The following is a 20,164-nucleotide window of genomic DNA, read 5'->3' as shown; positions in this document are numbered from 1 at the left end:
CCACCTGACAGCTCAAACAGTGCAGGTGTTAAGGCTTTCCCTGCTTAATGGCCTAAACAGAAATAATGAAATAAAGAAATAAAAGTGGGGAGGGGGGGAATTCCTGGTACATGGCAAGCTATGAGGAGAAAGGGACTGGCAAAGCTTTACTGAAAGATGGGAGAATCACCAATTCCACAATTGTTCATTCTCCAGTCAGGCACCTGCTACTCCACATTCACTCACTCCCAGCTATCCTCTGACTGTAAAGGCAGCTTCTGCAGATGTCAGGGGATGAAAAAGATACACTAAACACTACACTGAAAGAAGAAATGTCATTGCAATTGTTTATCCACTCTTCTGGTAGCAGATTGAATTTGGGAAGTACGAGACACAGGGCAAACTGGGCTTGACCAAAAGTGAGTAACAAAAATGCAGTAACCTCATAGGAAAAGGTCTGTCTCCTTTCCAAGTGGGACACAAGATCCCAAGGACCATCTCAAACATTATTACAGAATCACCCGACTTTAAAAGTACAACCTTTCTTATATCCTTCCCCTACCCTGTACTTCATTCAAAATAATCCAGAGTTCTCAGCCTCTCATCACAAGTACCTGCTTCTCATCTTTGCACTGCAGGAAACATCACAGGCTAAAAAACTTACTTTAGAAACAGGCTTTTAAAGAATTCCTAAGTGCAAGAACTGCATTTAAAGAAAAAGCAGAAATGAGAGGAATGTACTTGGCAGGGACACTGACCTAGCAGGAACTTCAGCTTGAACCCCAAGTTGAAGCACAAAACTATTCTTCTCTTTTGAGGGTACAATCAAACCCTTGCACATAAAGTCCCAACTATTTGAAGCTCCAGAAAGTGAAAACTTCACAGGTTTAGTGGGAGCAGACTTAAAACTTTCAAGGACCTCAAAATGACACCGTTCCTAGAGGAAATCCAGGACAGGCTCAGCTCCCACGTGGGTAAGAACAGGAAAGAACGTGGAAAAGGTGTTCTGTAGTGGGCTGGAGAAAGAAAAGTGAATGCAGACATGGCCAGTTCCATCTGCTGGAGTTTCCAGCTGTTCTAACCAGAGCTTGTTGCTGAGTTTACCCCACAGCCAACCCCAAAGTCCCCCCCAAAACTGGGGGACCAGGCTGCTCAGGAGAACAGCCTCTGAATTCCCAGTCCACAATAATCCAGTGAAACCAGAGCACCTGGTAAGGGGAAGCAGGGCTCTCTGGAAGTGTCCAAGGCCAGGCTGGAGGGGGCTTGGAGCAACCTGGGATAGTGGAAGGTGTCCCTGCCCATGGATGGAGTGGGCTTCTTCACAGCCCCTTCCCACCCAAACCATTCCATGGCTCCATCACACACCATGTCCAGGTGTTCTTACAAGTACCCACCACAGCCCAGCCCTGCTACAGGAGGGCTGGAGCTCACCCCCACAGTCCCTATGTTTATTTGAAATGATGCTCTTGCCCCCAGATAACTTCCCCAGAACAGCCTCATTGCTGCCAGAAAGTAGGTCAGTGTCATTTAAAGCCGCCTTGAAATGCATCTCCACAGAAACTTCTTAATCTTTAAAAAGAGAACGCATCAAATATTTATCGCGCCGTGCAAAACGCTGGGAGACGCTCATGGGGAGAGCTCTTGTGTGTGTGTGTGCTGCATGAAATGGCTTTCCATGCCTCGCTGAGCTGTGGAGCAGGGCAGCAGAGTGGCTGGCTGCAGATAAAGGCCCGTGCAGAAGTCCTTATCAGCCCAGCAAATCGCAGTACGTGACTCCCCAACTCGTTCTCCCGGTGCCGTGTGATCCCGGAGCTCTCTGCTTCCTCAGGGAGCTCCTCTCAGCCCTAATGATCCCTGCTGCAGATTGCGCCCTATCAGCCAGGCAGCTCATTCTCAAAACTTCAATATTCCTAATTATCAAACATTCAGCGCTGCAAAATGTAGCTGAAATTTGCATCTCTGCAAGAGTGGCTCTGAAAAAAGGATGGAGCATTTGCATTCAGACTGGTTAATTCCTGCAGGATAACATTTCATAAACAAAATGCTTCATTGAACATGGAGATTTTCAGCTTTTACAAAGGAAAGTGAACTTTAAACAAATACAAATCAGTTGAGTGATTAACTTTAAGTGTTTTGGTTTTTTAAAACTAATCTTTATGTATAACTAGTATCAGCAGAACAATCTTTACTGATTAAAGAAGAGAACGATAGTGAAACTCAAGCCACTGAAAATTAAGGGGGGAGGTAGAAGGCAACTGCAAGGAATCATTTAAGGTAAATAAGAGAAGGGGGAAAAACCCTAAAACATTTAAAAAACCCTATAAAAACACCCCACACCTACTCCCAACCCAGTCAGCCTGGGTAAGGTGAGCACCACGGGTTATGTAAGGCAAGCCTAAATTGTGGCCAACGCGAACAGGTTAAGGAGTGAAACTAAACATGCTTTCCCCTGCCCCCCCAAGCTTTGTCATAATCCTAAATGTTATCTTAATTAGCCTAATTGTCTTAATTAGACTTCGCAGCAACTTGAGCCTTCGCAGCACAATCCCAGCGTCTTTTTTTTCCAGCTTTGTTCCAGCGCTGGAAGAGGCGGCGACTCCTCTGCCAAAAGCCAAAGGCCACGTGATGCCTCCCAGGAAGTTTTCTCCCACCTGGGTATTCTTCTTCTTCTCCAAAAGCTATTTCTTATTCCCTACAGAATCTCAGCCCAAAACACAACAAAAGAAGAGGCAGTGGTGGGGGAAAGAGTCACAATTTCTCAGCCAGCTGAAATCTTCTCCGTATTTTTCCACCTCGTTCTGTGAGAAGCTCTCAGTGCCCAACACTTCTCACAAAAGCTTTGCAGAGTGAAATGAAAAAATAAAAAAAAAAAAAGCACAGAAAAAAAACACCCAACCCAAACCACTTCCATTCATCTATGCCGCAACAATTTCATGGCACAGCTCCTAAAACATCCCATTAGTGCTGGCCTTGGAGAAGATTAGAGAAGAAAGCTTGAACCCACTGAAGCAAGGCTTAATGGGCTCTTGAGTTAAGCCAGAGCCTTCCCTTAAACAATGCCCATCATTAGAAATAATTACCTGTAGCTGTATAATCAACAGGGCTATGATAACTGACATGAGAAGTCCAGATGTCATCTTTGGCAAGGCTTGAGAAATATTTCTGCTCTTATTATACAACTGACTCTTGAAAGAGAAACGAGCAGCAAGAACACCAGGGGTGAAAAGCCACCAGAAAACACTGCAGAATTCCAACCCAACCCTTGGAAGTACAACCAAAATAAAAACCCAGCACCCAGGAAGGGCACAAGGTGGGTATCCAGCAGCATCCTGCCTTTGATTTGGCTTTTGATCAGACCACCCTTCTCAGCACCATTCCAGAAAGGGTCCTTAGAAAAACAAAGCTCGAGCTGATTTTTGGATCTACAGGAACGCTGAGCCAAAGCAGCAGAAAGAGGCATGAGAAACAAGTGTTCAGTGATGAATTATGGAAGGAAGCAAGGCAAACCAGGACCAGGCTTCCACTGGCAATAGCCCAACCAGAAAGAACATGAGCACCTCCCAAAGCTCGGGAGAGCAGCTCCTTGAGGAGCCAAGGAACACCCATGGCTGGGTTTGCCCTGCAGGTGGGTGTTTAAGGTGTCCCACCACCACAAGGAGAGCAAAGCAGGCAGCCACAGCTGCCCAGCCTCACTCCTGACTCATGGAAACACTCAAACAGCAATTATCTGTTATCTGAAGAACAGAGCTCCTGAAAAAACATCACTCTGCATTCGTGTCTCCAGCAAACACCTGCATTCATACAAACACACATTTCTCAACTCCTCAGAGTACCAACACATTTCATCATCTAACACTGCTATAATATGGAAGCAGAGGCCAGGTTTGTTTTTGTCTTTTTGATCATTCTGATGATTTTAGAGACTCATAAACTCATTTCAGTTGGGAGGAGAAGGTCAGATCTCCCCCTGCTGCATGGAGACTCCAGCACCCCTATTTTTTGCAGGATTTCTTCCCCCTTAAATCTTTGGGGCTGTTCTGTGGCTTTTAGCACTTCAGCCTTAATTGTTAACCTCAACCTGATTAAACTGAAGTCACAGAGTAATCTCTCAGAGGCAGAGTGAAATAAGTCCTTCCACGTGCCTTGTTGTTGTTGGATTATTTGCTTCCCAGCAGCCAGTTCTGTACCATAAACTGAAACAGCCCAAGCACAATTAAAATTCCTCTCACAAAGCTCTAACTAACACAAAAGTTGCCCCAGACTCCCCAAAAACAAATGTGTGAGGCACCTTTAAGCTGGAAAGCAGGTAACTGAGCAGCTACAGATCCTCCTCACAGACAGAAATGCACAATTTGGTAGTGATGAATCATGCCTCAATTTACAAGACACATTAGGGATAATCCCCCAGACAGCACTGAGGTGGATCAATTGACTTTTGTTCCAGCAAAACTATTCCTTCCTGTTAAAAAGTCCAACAGGTTTCTTAAATATCAATAAAGGCAGCAGCAGAACCATGCCCATTCCTTGGAAGTACACTCTATATCATTAGGGCTCATCAGCAGGGATTTAACAAATTAAGTATCTGGTTAACGACTCAGAAAACACCTATTTTCACTGATGCAACCATTAGAAACCCAAATTTTACAACAATCAGAACTCTGAAACAGTAAAACTTCCCTTATAACTCTTGGTAACACCAACAGCACTTTGCACCAGGTATCAGAGGGAGCAGGAGAGGGAGGGAGAGGGCCTGGATGAGCATTCCAGCACAATTAAAAGGTGTGTTCATGCACCAAACTGTGTTTTGGGGTCGCTGCTGGGACTCCAAGTGGCCTTGCCCTTACCTGGATGGCTTTGGGAGCTCATTGCTGGCAATGTCTAGTCCTTGGGAGAAGGGATTGCAGACAGATCAGCTGCCACGGGAGTAACAGCAGCTCAAAAGAGCTCCAGTGCTTCACCAATACATAGGAGTGGGAAGTGGGGATTAAATCATGGCCACCTTGTAAAATCCAGGGCACAGTGACATGCTGAGTCGTATGGGAAGTAATCCAAGAGGGTGGCAGAGTGTCTTCCAATAGCTTTTAAAATGGGAACCTGCAATTAAAGAAAAAGATGTCTGCGTTAGCAAATGAAGATTAACAGCCATTTAAATTGTACATTATATAACCTATTTATCCCTGAGATTAAACTACAATGCTATTTTAGGCATTAAGGGCTGCAGAGAGAGTCATTTTCAGAGTTGTAAACGTTACTTTGATTAATAACCATAAAGATGCAAATTAATACTTAACATTATTTTTGCAAAAAAAAACAATTAAACAACTTTCCAACGACACATTCACGTCTCAGAAACCCAAAATTCCATGTTAATTCTCATCCTCCAACAGCACCATATGAAGCCACTTCAGTCCAACAGCTTCCATATTTTAAAAGCCATATGTATGAGTGGTAACTGTACTTCACGCATCTGTTCCCCAAAGAAGTCTAAAGAAAAATTCCTCAGTGCCAAGAAGTGGTCTTGGAGCAGGAAGGAAAAAAAACCCACACAATCAATTCCACTCCCACTCTAGCCAAGCCTCCAGCAGATTACTAAGAAGCAGCTCCATACTGCCCCGGGGGGGGGAAAAATCCACCATTCCCAATTATTTGGAAGCTGTGTAGCAGAGGGAGGGAGAGAGAACAGAGGGGAAATCACCCACAGGGTCAGCAACCCCTGGCGCCAGCCCCCAAAATATGGAAATACAGAAGCAGGAGATGTCCTGGTTTGAAGAAAACTCTCCTGAGGCCCATGCTGACCTAACCAACCCTTACACCAACAGAACTTGCTCAAGTTCAGTTTTGGGGGGAGTCAGGGGGGTTTTGGCACTACACCAAGTGACATCCAGCATTCCCCATCCCTGCTAGTGCCCAAGGCCAGCTTGGTTGCACCGGCCTTGGAGAAACCAGGGATACTGGGAGGTGTCCCTGCGCATGGCAGGGGTGGAATGGGACAGGCTTTGAGGTTCCTTTCACCCAAACCATTCTGGGGTTCCTGAGCATCCCCGTTTTACAGACAGGCTGTCCCAGGGACTGTGCTGTGCCACTGCACGACCTCCCAGCAAACAGACTGAACCCAGCTGTGCCCTCCATGCAGAGCATCCCCCTGCCACAGGTGACTTCCCTTCTTTACACCACAGAACACCCCAAAACCAGCAGCCCAGCCCTCCTGGGTACCCAGGGGAGCTCCTCCTGCCCGGCCAGGCATCTCCCAGCGCTGGGGTGAGGTCACCCTGCTGGCAGCAGCCAGCTCCAGCCCTTCCCCACACATCCAGCTGACTCTGCTCACCCCAAACTGCTCTGGCAGCAGCTGCCAAGGAGTGGTGCCCTGCAGCACTGCTGGGTGGGGCGCTGCCATGGGAGCTGCCATGGGGACTGCTGCTGCCTTGCACAAGGACCCTCTGGCCACCGTGCCACGGCATTCCAGGCACTGCTGGCTGTTCCTGGAAAAGCTCCTAGCACGCTCACATCTGAGAGTTCCTTTCCAAGAAGCAAAACCAGGTCTGAGACTTTCAGCTTCGACATAGTGGCTCAGGATGGGCTTTCTGAAGTTACTTCCCTGATGTGCAGGAAAATGCCTGCTGAACACAGTGCCTTCCTTGCTGTGCTTCATTAAAAACCCCCTTTAATTGGCTGTTTCTCTGCAGCCCAAGTGTCTCAGCACCACCACTCTCCAAGTTCCTCTCTGCCCATCTTGCATTCTTAGAGACCTGGAACGCGTTCCATGTTACGCGTCAAACCCGAGAGAAAATCACTTAAATGTCATTTCCAATCCCTGCAGGTCTCTGCCATCCCCAATGTTCAAGATGTTCCAGTCCCATTAATCAGCACATCCTGTTAAACAGAGCTGGGTCAGCTTAGACCAGGCATTAGCAAGATACTAACATAATTTATTTTCATTAAAACCAGCAGGTACTGTTGGAGCATAAGCCATCTCAGCTGTAGACACGAAGGATTTGGAGTGGAGTTACCAGATCTCCCTGTCCTCATTTTCCCAGCACAAGAATGAACAGTGAAAGTTTCCCAAAGAAACTGGACTGAATGAATAGCACCAAAACCATTCTACAGCATCATCAGTTTAATCCATTCCTACTTCTGCCCCATCCCTGGAAGAGTTCCAGGCCAGGGGCTTGGATCAGCCTGGGACAGTGGGAGGTGTCCCTGCCCATGGCAGGGGGTGCAATGAGATGGGTTTTAAGGTCCCTTCCAAACACTCTGTGATTCCATAATTCCCTCCAAGACACAGCAGTCCTGTCTTAAATTACCTGCCCCAAAAGTTTAATTTTCAGGTAGCCCTTGCACTGATCTCCATGCAGACCAAAGTCAGGCCTCCACCTGCAAAAATTCTGTAAATTTGTCCTTTTGCCACCATCTCAAGGAAAACACCCTTAAATTAAAAGGAGTGAAACTTCTGTCTCTCCCTGTGCCTCGGGTATCGGGAGGTCTAGAGGCTTTTCCAAGCAAATTATCTCGCTTAGGGAAAAAAAAAATAAGATTAAAAAGAAAAACAAACCCGAGTTTGTTTAACTTGTGCTCCAGTGCCTGCCAGGACAAGGGCGATCACCTCTGTCCCGAGGAACAGCGAGTCCACGCCGAGCATCGTTCCAGAAGCACGGGCAGGGACTGGCTCGGAGCCATCTGCCACTGCCACCCCGCACACAGGAGGCACCCCTGGGCCACAGCAAAGCTCCCTGCTGCATTTTGGGGTGCACCAAAAGGTTCTGAGCTGGATTTTTGGGGTGCGCCTCAGGCTCCGGCAGCAGCGGAGATGGGCACAGCCAGGCAGAGTGTGCCATGAGCCCCAGGATCACCTGCTGGCCACGGGAACTGCCTGGCAGACAGCAAGCAGGGCCACAGGGACAGTGCCAGGGCTGGCACATCCCTGGGCACTGAGCAAAGGAAGGGCTCGGGAGAGCGGCCACGGACAGGGCAGGGGTGGCACCGCAGGAAGTGCCCAGCAGAACTGGTTTGGCAAACAGCACTTAATCAGCACTGGCATCATCAAGCTTCCTGCCTTGCAGGAGAATTTTCAGAGTCTGGTCACTGCTGGATTTTTAAAAATCTCAGCAACAGGAGCACAAGGAGCCATTTAATGCCTGTTTGTTTCAGCGTGCTTCTAGCAGGGCACACCTGGGAGCACAGGCTCCCTAAAACCACGGGGGCTGGAGCATCAGCCCCTGTACCATCATAACATCCCTGGAGCAGAGGGTGGCCACGGTCTGAGAGTGCTGTCACCTCCTTGTCACAGCCCCAAAGGAGCCTCTGTTCCTGCAGGACAGACTGAGGGGCAAAGCACCTCATTTCTCCCTGCTTGGGAGCCTCAGCAAACCACCAAGCCTGGCAAGGCGTCTTTCCTGGGCTTAAAGTAATTCCAGATTTTCTCTTACCCCAACAGAAAGCTTTTTTCTTTTATTTTTTTTACAGTTCTGCCCCAAGACTGATTTGTTGATAGGAGGCCTGGAGCAGCTCCCCTACAGAGAAGGCTGGGGCTGTCCAGCCTGAAGAAGAGAAGGTTGCGTGGTTGGTTACCTCAGAGCAACATTCCATCATCTGAAGGGGCTCTGAGGAAGCTGAAGAGAGACTCTGCACCAGGAACTGCAGTGAGGGGACACAGAATAATGGGTTCACACTGGAAAGAGTGGGAGTTTAGGTATTTGAAAGAATGTTTTACTATGAGGGTGGTGAGACACTGGCACAGGTTGCCCAGAGAGCTTGTGGATGCATCCCTGGCATTGTTCAATACCTGGCTGGAGCAGCCTGGGATAGTGGAAGGTGCAGGGAACAAGGTGATCTCTAAGGTCCCTTCCAAGCCCTTATGGTTCTGTGATGCTGTGGCAGCATGAACATTCACCTTCCTCCTCCCAGCCCCTTCCAGATGTGCCTCTGTGCCATCACAAGTCCAGATGTGCAGCAACCACTAATGACAGCCACACAGGACTTTATTTACAGAGCTCCATTTTTCAGAGTTTTCACTGCTCTCCAGCCCTGATAAGAATCTTGGCCTGGGGCTGTGCTTGCAGGCTGAGTCAGCCGGGTTACTGGGGACCAGGAGCTCTGGTGCCCTGCTCTCTCTGACACAGCAGCACTGCTGCCAGCATCCCTCGGTGGAACAAAGGCATTCCACATCCTGCCTCTGCTCCAGCAGCACCCAGCACCCTGGGCTTTGCTCTGCAAAAGCTCCACACCCACCACCATGGGTGCTGCACCCATGGAAGCACCACCATGGGTGGTACACCCATGGAAGCACCACCACCCCCACTCCCTTCAAAAAGGCGTCACCGTCGATCCTCCTGCCTGGCACAGATCAATTCCAACGAGATTGTTATTTTTTCCCCCAGAATTACCTTCCTAGCTGGGTTTAGAGGCAAACAGCCCTGGGTTTACACAAACACACCGAGCTGAAGGGAGGCACAGCCTCTCTCAGAGCTGGATCGATTCAAGCTCTCCTTTGACAACAGATCCTGCACTTTAACCAGAGCAGGGGAAAGCTGCCTTGGCTTCTCAGGGTTTGTGTATAAAATACTGCCACGCAGGATCCACACACGGAAAGAGCAGGGAAGGAAGAGGCTCAGAAGTGCCTGGAAACAATTCACTGTGACCACAGGGAGATTTGCTGTGTCTTTTTACAGGGTGATGGAACAGCTTGGGCTGGAAGGGACCTCCAAGCCCAGCTCACTCCCAACCCCTGGCATGGGCAGGGACACCTTCCACCAGGCCAGGCTGCTTCATTTAGAGCAGAGCCAGTGTGGAACAGCCTCCTGAGCTCACCTCTCCTCCAGGGACCTCTATTTCCCAGCCACCACTTTGCAAGGTGACAAAAAGAGTGGCAGCAGTCCCCAGGACCCTGAGACAACATCCTCTCAACCCCTGCTTCCCCAGCAGAATACAGCTGCACTGCATCTGCCCCAGGAGAGCAGCTTGCACAAGCACTGCCCACAAGTGCTGTTTTCCCACCTCTTCCAGGAAATGTATTTGCAAACTTCAAACACCATCAGACACCGTCCTCAAAGAGTTTGGAGTCTCTAAGCAGTTTTCTCTCTAAACATACACTGTGAGAATAAGCAGGTGACACTGTAAAATCTGTCAGAAGAGCAACTGGATTACCATGGAATAATGAAAAATAAAAATAAAGAAGCAAATTTGCTGCTGTGTTAGCCCGGTTCTTCCAAAACCACTTGGATTTTGTGCAGATCTGGACATTCCCCTTCCTTTTCCAAGTAGCAGTGTAAGAGTTTCAAAAGGGCAAGAAAAACCATCAGAGGTGTGGTACAAATTGCTCATGCAGGTGAAGCAGATTATAATAAACCTGCAGCCCAGACAGAGGTGACTTAAAGATATCACAGTGATGTAGAATCATGATTAACACAGACAAATCACTGATCATTCAGCTTTCCATCTATTTCTGTCAGAGGTAGAACATTTTCCCCTGCTTTTGCTGGGTGAGAAGCTGAGTGGACCCAGGAGGAAGGAAAGGGTCCACAATTTGGAAAAAGCACAATTTGAAGTGTTGCTCTCTGTATTTACCTGCTCCTCCTTAGCTGCACTGAGAAACTGACTTGAGGTGCTGGAAAAATCAAAAGTTTTCCTGAATTCTAAAAGCAAATGGACAAATTTGTTATGAAAGAGGACAAACACCAAGTGCAGGAGGCCAGGACACCCACGAGACAAGAAGTGTCACCATGGGCATGTCCTGTTGTGAAAGGCCTCCCAAAGTACATCCTCTTGGAGGCTGCTGGAGAACGTGGCAATGAGGAACTTTTAAAGACCTTAAAAAACCTTAAAATCCCAAAATGTCCCTTAAAATCTGGTGTTCAAATCTCATTTTAACACCAACCTGCAGTCACCAAACCAACTCAGCCCTGCATTGTCCCACACGGACGTGACAGCCCCATCTCCCAAAGCGTAATTTTTGCTCTGTAAAACTTCCTATATTGCACTGAAATCACACATCAGATTCTTTCCAGTTTCCACACCTGCACCCAGTAAGTGAAGGGAAATACTGGCAAGTGGAAGTGTTGACACAAAGCTCAGGAATCCTCATGGGAAGGGGGACAGGGAGCACAAGCTGTGGGAGCACTGAAGCCTTCACTGAAGTTAGAGCTGTGGAAATGACATTTTTTAAACAGGAAACCCAAACGAGAGGAGCTGTTACCAGGAGCTCCTCTCCAAGGGAACACCAGGTACAAACATGCCCTGGCAAGGAGGATCCAGACTGACCAGTCCAGCCCTCTCTGCCATCCCAGGACATCCCATCCTGGCCAAACACATGGTTTCCCTGCAGCAGCAGCAGCACAGAGGTGCCTGCATGTGAGATCAAAAGCTCAGCACGGTGATTCAAACACCCAGAGCAGCTCAGGAACACTTCAAGGAATCAGCCCCAGTGCATTTGTTTAGCAAATGCTGGCTTTTCCCAGCCAGCCATCACAAGAGGCTCTCACATGACAGCACAGAGCTGAACAAACACTGTGCTTCTGCCTCTCCCTGGAACTTCCACTCTCCAGCTCACACACACGGGGAAAATCTGCTGCTCACACCAAACACTGCGGCCTCCTGACAGGTTCTGTGTGGTGACACCAGCAGGGATCCCATCTCTGGGCATGTTTGTCCTACATGGTCAATTTTAGTGTGTGTGCCAAATTCCAGGACTAACCAACTTCCCCAGTTCACCCAGGAGCTGCAGTGCCTTCCTGGACAGCCCCTGGGAGCAATCCTGCCATTATTCCACCAGCAATGCTGCTACTGTTCTATAAGCAATCCTGCCACTATTCCACCAGCAATCCTGCCACTACTCCCCAAACAAGTCCCTGCAATATAAGCAGTGCTACACCTGCACTAAAGTCACCATCAGAAACAAAATGAACAGCCACACTATTAACTTATTAACTAATTATGAGCTGCTTTATTAACATGGAACTAATCCACAGCTATGGAAGGGTGGAAAACCTAGGTGGAAATAATTAATCTAATTACATGTAACAGAAACTGTCTACAAAAATAATCGAGGAAAATGTTTCCAACAGTTTCCCAGTCTTTTGCTTCTTATAGTCACGGAACACTCCACAGCTGATTTCCAGGGAATCACACAGATTCCCTGAGTAAAGCTGCTTTTCCCAAGCTCTTTTCAGTTGTGTCTCAAAGTCAGGCACTCAGACTGATCTCTGGTGGAAGTCCAAGCACTGAGAACCAGCCCAAACTGAAAACATGGTATCTCAGTGAAAGTGAAAACACCCTGTGCCCATTTCTATGTTAAATTAACAGAAAATTGACATTATTGAGCATGGCCCTGGCAGTATTTTCCTCACCAAACTGAGGAAATCCCTCGTGGTACCTTGCACAGACACTTTTGCAAATCACCACCCTGACCAGCACTTAGAGCTCTGAAAACCAAAGGTGCCTCCACAGCCTAGAAAGAAAAATCTTCTGGTGGACACCCAAAACCACCAAAGTTTTGTGCCCTTTCTCCTTCCTTGCTAGGAACACACAGGAGTATCCACAGGATTTCTGCTTCCACAGATTTCACTGCAATACCACTGGGCAGTTCTCCCAGCAGTTTTTAGACCTGGACAAGAATTGATATTGAAACCACTGCAGGTATCCCAAACATACAGAGGAGCAAAACCACTTTGGGAACAACCAAGTGCATGAGGAGTGAACCTAAACCCTCCCAAGCGTCTCCCAAAACTCTGAACAAAAGATCCTGAGCAAATCTGGAAATACCACCTCGCGTTCACCCCAGTTTAAAGTGACCAACAGCTTGGAAATTATTTTTTCGGAGTGGAGCAGGACGAGCTGCAGATTCAGAACCGCCCATTTGAAACCTGGGACTGTGCGAATGTGCAGGAATACAGAGCCCTCCTTGACTAGCGAGACTCTGGCAGAGGGTCTGAAGGAGCAGGATGCTTCTGAGCTCAATCCAGTTTCTCAGCAAGAGCAGCAAGAACAAGCAGTCTCACAGATGGATCCGCGTGGGAGGGAGAAAGGATAAAAGTCTGCCTCGGGAGCCTGTTCCAGCTGCTACCGGAGCCTCGCAGGAGGCAGCACCAATTGGGCACAGCCACCTATAAAAACCTCCTGCCTTGGCTTTTGCTGAGGCCCTCTTCTCTCCCAGTTCCATGTCTTTCCCTCATCCTACTGTTTCCACATTTGAAGGAGTCCAAATCAGATCGCTGGAAGTAGTGCTCGACAGAAGGTGAATGCAGACTGGGAGTTTATCCTGTTTCTTCATCCCTGCCTTGCAGATCACCCTCGCTGCACACACACTCAGGAGCAGAAAAATCCAAACTCCTTTCACATGCCTGACTGAGAAGTGATTAAAAATGGAATATTCCAGGCCAGGTTGGAACCTGAACCAGTGAAGGGCAGCCCTGCCTGTGGCAGGGGGGTGGAACTAGATGGTCTTTCAGGTCCCTTCTGACCCAAACCCTTCTGTAATTCCATAATTCCACATTATTTTTAACCAGAATCCCCCCCAACAACATTTGCAGTGGCAGGAAGAGGCTGTGTGGCCAGCAGATAGGGAGCTCACCTCACTGGTTGAAAGCAATTCTTTACTGGGGTTGTTTTTCAGCTCCTCAGGTAGGCAAAGGCAGAGAGAAAAACATTTACCTTTTCTCTTCACATACTTGAGCTGTTCCAGCCACATCTGAACTTCTTGTTCCTTCTGACAAAGAATCAGAATTACTGGTCACTAGCTGTGCATAACCCATCTGGTCTCCCAGCATAAAATAGCTGAGTACATGTGTCATCAATCACTGTTAATTACTTTCATTAACTTGGAAAAAGAATATTGACTTTTTTTTAAAGAACAAACATTGTTTAAGGTCAGCCTAGTTCTCTCTCTCTCTCTTTTTTTTTTTTTAAATTGAATGCTATCTGATTACCAAGAGAAAATAATTTGGCCTGAACACTCAAGCAAGCCTGCCACACAACTTGTGCAGTTCTTTTGTCTGGTGAGACATTTCCATTTCCTCAAGTCCTTTTCTGGAAGGGCCACTTGGATCCAGAAGCTTCGTGCTGCTCTCCGGTGCCCCGTGTTAACCTGGCTGCCATTCCCACCTACTGCCCCCGTGGCTTTGGCAGTGCTGACCTTTGCCATGCTCTGGGAAAGAAAGAAACACGGCCCCAAGGTCTCCACAAACATGTTGCATCACCGTGCAGTGGACATTCGGCCCTCTGCTGTAAAACAGTGACACAGGCACAGACCTCATCTGCAGCACGGCCTCTGCCAGCACACCAAACCAGCCAGGAGCCTCATGGTGCCATGCAGAGCTCCCCTGGACTGTCCCCTGCTCCAGAGGCTGCCTGGGATCACCTGGTGGCCCCAGCAGGAGCCAGGGGTGGGTCCCTGTTGAAGATTTCCATGCAAGATGTTTTCCATTCCCATCTGTATGGCAGATTACCTTTGCCAAGTGGGCAGTTTGCTTTATCTCTCTCTCTGAGTGACCACATTCACACCTCCCTGGGAGGGGACACTGCTGATAACAGACTATTGAATGTCCCTGCATGGCTGATAAGAACTAGAACATCCCATTGGGAGATGTGAGCCCAGAGGGAGGAGCCAAGCATTGCTACCCAGATATAATCCAGAGGTTTGTGAGACACCAGCACGGCTTTCTCCACGGGATTCCCCAGAGGAACAGCAGCTGCCTCTCCTTCCACTGCATCTTCAGAGGAAGAATCCATCCTTCTCTACAGATCCCCCTGCTCCAACAGAACCACCCCTGACACTGCAGGAGGGCTGCAGCCACATTTCCAATGGGACTGCCACCAACCCCCTGACCCACAGGGTGTCAGGCTGGGTTCTGACTCTGGCAGTGTTGTTCTAGTGTACTCCATTGTTTATTTTATCCTTTTTTAATTTTTTCTTCCCTATTAAAGAACTGTTATTTCTGCTCCCATATTTTTGCCTGAGAGCACCTTAATTTAAAATTTATAGCAATTGGGAGGAATGGGGAGGGTTTACATTCTCCATTTCAGGGGAGGCTCCTGCCTTCCTTAGCAGACTCCTGTCTTTCCAAACCAAGACACCCCCTCTCCATCTCTGCTCATGGACCTTCATCCAGTCAGTCACTCTCTCTGGAAGAGCCAATTCAACTCAGTATTTATTACATTCTTCCCGCCTCAGTTACTCCTCCAACACTGCCCACCTCCAGAAACACTATTTTGTTTGAGGACATCCCCTGTCACTGCTGTCCCCCTGTATCCCATAACTCTGTGCTTCCCCCCCTTCCCAGGCTGTGCTTCCCATCCCTCAGTGCAGGAATGTGGGCAGGGCTCAGGTGGGCACCCTCCACCCTGCCTGGTGCCCAGCTCATGGGGCACAGCACATCCTCACCCACAAAAGCTCTGGGACCTCATCACAGGCTCCAAGTTTACATCTCTGCATGTTTTATCCCTCCTGTCTGGCACTGAGTTATTGGTATTAGTGGGTATCATTATTATTGGTGTTATTTGGTATCATTGGCACTGAATGACAATGATGATACCAAAACACTGCCCCTTCCCAAGGAACCAGACCCCAGTCCCAATGAACTGCAGGGGATCATGGAATCCCAGAAGGGTTTGGCTTGGAAAGGCCATCTCATCCAAACCCCACTCTGCCATTTCGCCTTTTAAAGGGCCTGTTTTCCTACAGCCAATAAAAACGTCTTGTGTATCTTACTCAAAGGATCTTTACCTAAATCCAAATTTTACATACAAGCATGAAGGATAATGCACCAAACAAAGCAAGAATTCACAACTTTGCCTTTAAAGTGCAACATAATTTACTTTTATTTGCTGGGAAAACCTGTAACCACTGACAGCATTCCTCAGGGATGCTCGCAGGGCAGTCCTGGGCACTCTGCTCAGTCCTGGCCCCTCTGCCAAAGCTGCTGAGACTCCCAAGTCCCAGACTGCTGATAACTGAAGGGGCAGGAATCCCCACAGGAAGCTGAAATAAATATTTAGCTTTATATTCACGGAGGTTCCACCATTTCCAGTTTAAAAGCACAATTAACATTTTCCAGGCACATCCACAGCCAGGACAGGAAACCAAGTAAGCCACCACAAACCTGTGAGTTCCTCTGCTGTACCCCTCTGAACAGGATTGCATTTCTCATGACCAGCATCACCCTTTAATGAAAACTGCAATTTTCAGGCAAATATTGCAGTCTTAAAAGCTGACAAGCAAGAAAGGCAAGGAAGGAGCAACTGGCACCTCTCAAGCTCCAGGAGGTTTCAGGTTGTTTATTATATATTTCTCTGTTTTATGACACCATCAAAACCAAAAAGGAGCAAAACCTTTTAAAGAAGTACCTGCAGGTTACCTTGACAAAGGCCAGCAAACTTTTGGGAAATCACTTTCCAGGTTCTTTAACTCAGTGTGAAGGAAGAGCTCCATTTACCTTAGGATTTACATTTTATATGGCCCATTTTGCCTGTTGGATGTGAACACAGCAAGGCAAACTGGAATTGTTCTTGCCAATAAGAAAACTGGTCTGTAAAGCCATAAAAAGGTTGGACATATTTCAAGGACTGACACAGCACCTGCCATGGACGCTTTTTAAGGTGGGTTTCACAATGCTGCCAGTCACCAGTCAGAAAGGGATTTCAACTCTGTGTCCTCAGGGAAGCCTTAGAGCCCTAACTTGGGGTTTGGGTTAGAAGGGACCTTAAAGTCATCCCATTCCACTCTTGCCATGGGCAGGGACACCTTCCACTACCCCACTATCCCACCTCCCACTATCCCAGGCTGCTCCAAGCCCCAGTGCCCAACCTGGCCTTGGACATTTCCAGGGATCCAGGGGCAGCCACAGCTGCTCTGGGAATTCCATTCCAGCCTCTCCCCACCCTGCCAGGGGACAATTCCTAATTCCCAATCTCGCATCCATTCCTGCCCTCCTGCAGTGGGAGCCATTCCCTGTGTCCTGTCCCTCCATCCCTTGTCCCCAGTCCCTCTCCAGCTCTCCTGGAGCCCCTTCAGGAACTCTGAGCTCTCCCTGGAGCCTTCTCCTCTCCAGGTGAGCACCCCCAGCTCTCCCAGCCTGGCTCCAGCCCTCAGAGCATCTCTGGAGCCTCCTCTGGGCTCTCTCCAGCAGCTCCAGTTCCTCCCTGGGAGCTCTGCAGGTGGGATCTCACCTGAGAGGGGCAGAATCCTCCCTTCCCTGCTGGTCGCAGCTCTTTGGATGCAGCCCACGCTTTGGGGTTTGGGATTTCTGGGCTGCATCCAAAGACTTCTGCTGGGTCCTGCTGAGCTTCTCATCCACCAAAACCTCCAAGCCCTTTATTGCTTTTAACACCAGACAGCACAGACAGAACACTCCTCCCTGCCACTGCCTCCTCTTTCGGAGTGGGAATGAAGCAAAGTAATTTACACCTGCTTTTGTCCTTCTTCAGCCTTTAAAAACATCAAAGCCCAACTTTCGGGGTCTTTCCTGGACCTTGGGATTTTGCACGCTCCTAAACCTCCTTCTGTAACTCCTGGCTAACAGCTCCAGCTTCTGCAGCAGGAGGAATTGCTGGGCTTTCAAGATAAGCTGCCATTAGTCACCAGAGCTCTGCAGAAATCTCCTCTCACCTCATCCACCTCATCACCTGCTGCTTGGGATAGTCTGAAAGAAATAAACGGGAAAGAATACAAGGGGAAAACAACACAAATGCAAAGACTCTGTGCGTAAGCGTTAATCTGGATCCATCTTGTACCTGACAGGAGGTTCTACTGAGCTGGGGCTGGTCCTTTCCCCTGGTAACAAGTGACAGGACAGGAGGAAACAGCCTCAGGTTGTTAATGTTGGATATTTAGAAATATTTCTGCGTGGAGAGAGCTGTCAGTCCTTGGGCAGTGGTGGAGTCCCCATCCCTGGGGTTTAAAAGCCACGTGGATGTGGCACCTGGGACATGGGTTAATGGCAGTGCTGGGGAAACTGTTGGATTTGATGATCTCACAGAACTTTTCCACCTAAACGATTCTGTGGTTGTATGAACATAATGATTAATAAGCTACATTACAGCAGAGGGGGAAAAATGGCCTGACAGGCAATGCCTGCAGGCACCTCCAGCCCCTTCCCAAGGGAAACCATGCACAGCCCCAGCCAGACCAACACCTCCTCGGGATGTCAGGCAGCTGAACATCCACATTTCAGCACCAGCTCTGCATCCAGGCAAACGGCAGGGCCACAGCAGAGCAAACAGAGTCCCATGAGCTCAGAGCACTCGGCATGCAAAGCACACTTCAGGGCTGGGGCGGGGGCAAGGAGATTGCAGGAATTCTTTCCTGAAATGGAATGGGGAGATAAGATCGAGTGAAAAGGAGCAGAGGCTGCTGACATATCTAGGCTCCCAGAAGCCAGTAAATATGCAAATAGGCTGCCATTTCTGCCAGTAACACTCAGAACCAACTTTGATTCTTCTCAAATATATCGCATTAAACAAGAGAGATAAGGCCAGGCCGGCACTGAATCCACACAGAGCAGCTCCCTTTGACCAAGACAGCTTCACTTCTCACTCCAGGAAATCCTGAACAAAGCTTTCTATCCAGTCTCCACTCTGACTATCACAGTGTTTATGAATAACTTTGGCCATTTACCTTTTAGCAGTCTGATTTGGAAGTGCTGTTAAAAACTCCACATAAAGCCTGGAAAAGCTGCATCCATCCAGTCCCAGTCACAAACCCTTCCCCAAATCAGGACAGGGCTTGCTGCCCCGAAGCCACAAACTGCAAATTTCACATGAGATGTCAGAGAGGAGAAAAAGAAAGGGTGTATGGAGTGTGCATCCCTGGAGACAGATTACAGAGCAAGGACTGAAGCTGATGTGACCTGATAGCGATGATAAACTCAGGAGATGATAAAGGCATTCCCTGGACATCCATCTGTTGTCCCTGGGGCTTGGACAGACACACCAGGCAGAAATACAGATGCATGAAAATATAAAACACAGACATGATTTGTTCTCATGGATATCTATACATGTGAAATAAATAGCTGTATATTCAAACACCAGAGGCAAAGAAAGCATTTCTTATTTTCACTCCATTTTATCTGCCTACCACCTCTGAATCAGCGAGATGAGTTCAAAGGCCAGTGCTGGCTCTGGTCTGAGGTATGCATTTTGCACGTTGCTAAACAAAAGCAAAAGCAGCTCTGCCCTGCCACGGCAGGGGCTGAACCCGGCCTCAATCACCCATTCCACTGCATGAGGCTATTCCCTGAGAGCGGGAAAGCAGCACAGCCTGCAGCCCTCCTCGACAGCCCTCGGCTGCTCTTCCCAGACTCCAGCACACAGGCAAGAAGTACCCAGACCGTCAAGCAACCACCAGCATCAAAAAATAAGCATGTACAGAAGCCGGGGAGATGTAAAAAATAAACCCCAGACCTCGGCAGGCTGAATAAGCCTCCCACGTGTGGCACAACACAACAGGAACGATTTCCCCAGCCCTGCCAGGCGCTGCAGGGAGATGAGAGCAGGCCCTGCAGGGAGGCGTCAGGACCATCCCCAGACCTGTGGCAAGCAGAGCAGAGAGCAAACCAACAGGAGGAGGCTGGAGAGGGCTCCCAGAGCAGCAGGAAGGTTATGACAAAGCAGGATTGCTGGCAGGAGGAGAGCAGAGACGTGGACAGGGCTGAGAGGGGCTGATCCAGGAGAAGAGGGAACAGCTGAGCTCAGTCTGTGCCCCTTCCATCCATCACAGCCAGCCCCAGCACTGCCCTGCAGGAGAATACCAGGACACACAGCCACGCTCTGGCTCCAGCCTGTGCTCAGAAATCCCTTATCCCCATCCCCGTAATTCCCATTTTAGCTGCCAGTGCTGGGAAGGAGCCTCAGAGCTATATGCTGAGGCCCTGGAATTTAAATATACGATAACACTGTAAATAAAAGGAAACAAATTCCTTAAGGAAAACCTTTTCACATGCCAGATCAGTTCCCAATAGTAACTGCTCTGCTTTGACAAGAGATAAATATTTACAGTCTGAAACAGAGAACACCTTGTGTTGCAATACTGGAACGCAAACCTTGTCAGTCCTGGTATCCTGAAGAGAAGGTTTTGATATTTTAAAGAAAAAAAAATTAGAAATAAACCCCCCAAGCTGAGCACTTAGAAGCACACACACATTACTGTGCTCATTTACCCCACCAAAACAAAAACCTGAAGGTAGTCACACAAAGAAAT

The 20,164-nt window shown here is 48.4% G+C and overlaps 1 protein-coding gene across 3 annotated transcripts in view; it reads right to left on the bottom strand.

Annotated features, from left to right (window-relative positions):
- The window catches only part of HDAC4 (histone deacetylase 4), a 178,880-nt gene that overhangs the window by 148,528 nt on the left and 10,188 nt on the right, over nt 1–20,164 (bottom strand). For all 3 annotated transcript variants that reach the window (XM_074548851.1, XM_074548853.1, XM_074548854.1), the window contains exon 2: nt 4,824–5,073. In XM_074548851.1, coding sequence (XP_074404952.1) covers nt 4,824–4,845 — 22 coding nt within the window. In that variant the 5' untranslated portion in view covers nt 4,846–5,073. The remainder of the gene's footprint in view (nt 1–4,823; nt 5,074–20,164) is intronic.

The sequence above is a fragment of the Zonotrichia albicollis genome, chromosome 10 (genome assembly GCF_047830755.1).
Source record: "Zonotrichia albicollis isolate bZonAlb1 chromosome 10, bZonAlb1.hap1, whole genome shotgun sequence".
NCBI classification, from domain to species: Eukaryota; Metazoa; Chordata; class Aves; order Passeriformes; family Passerellidae; genus Zonotrichia; species Zonotrichia albicollis.
Note: the sequence above shows the minus strand (reverse complement) of the source record. Positions and strands in the feature narration are given on the sequence as shown.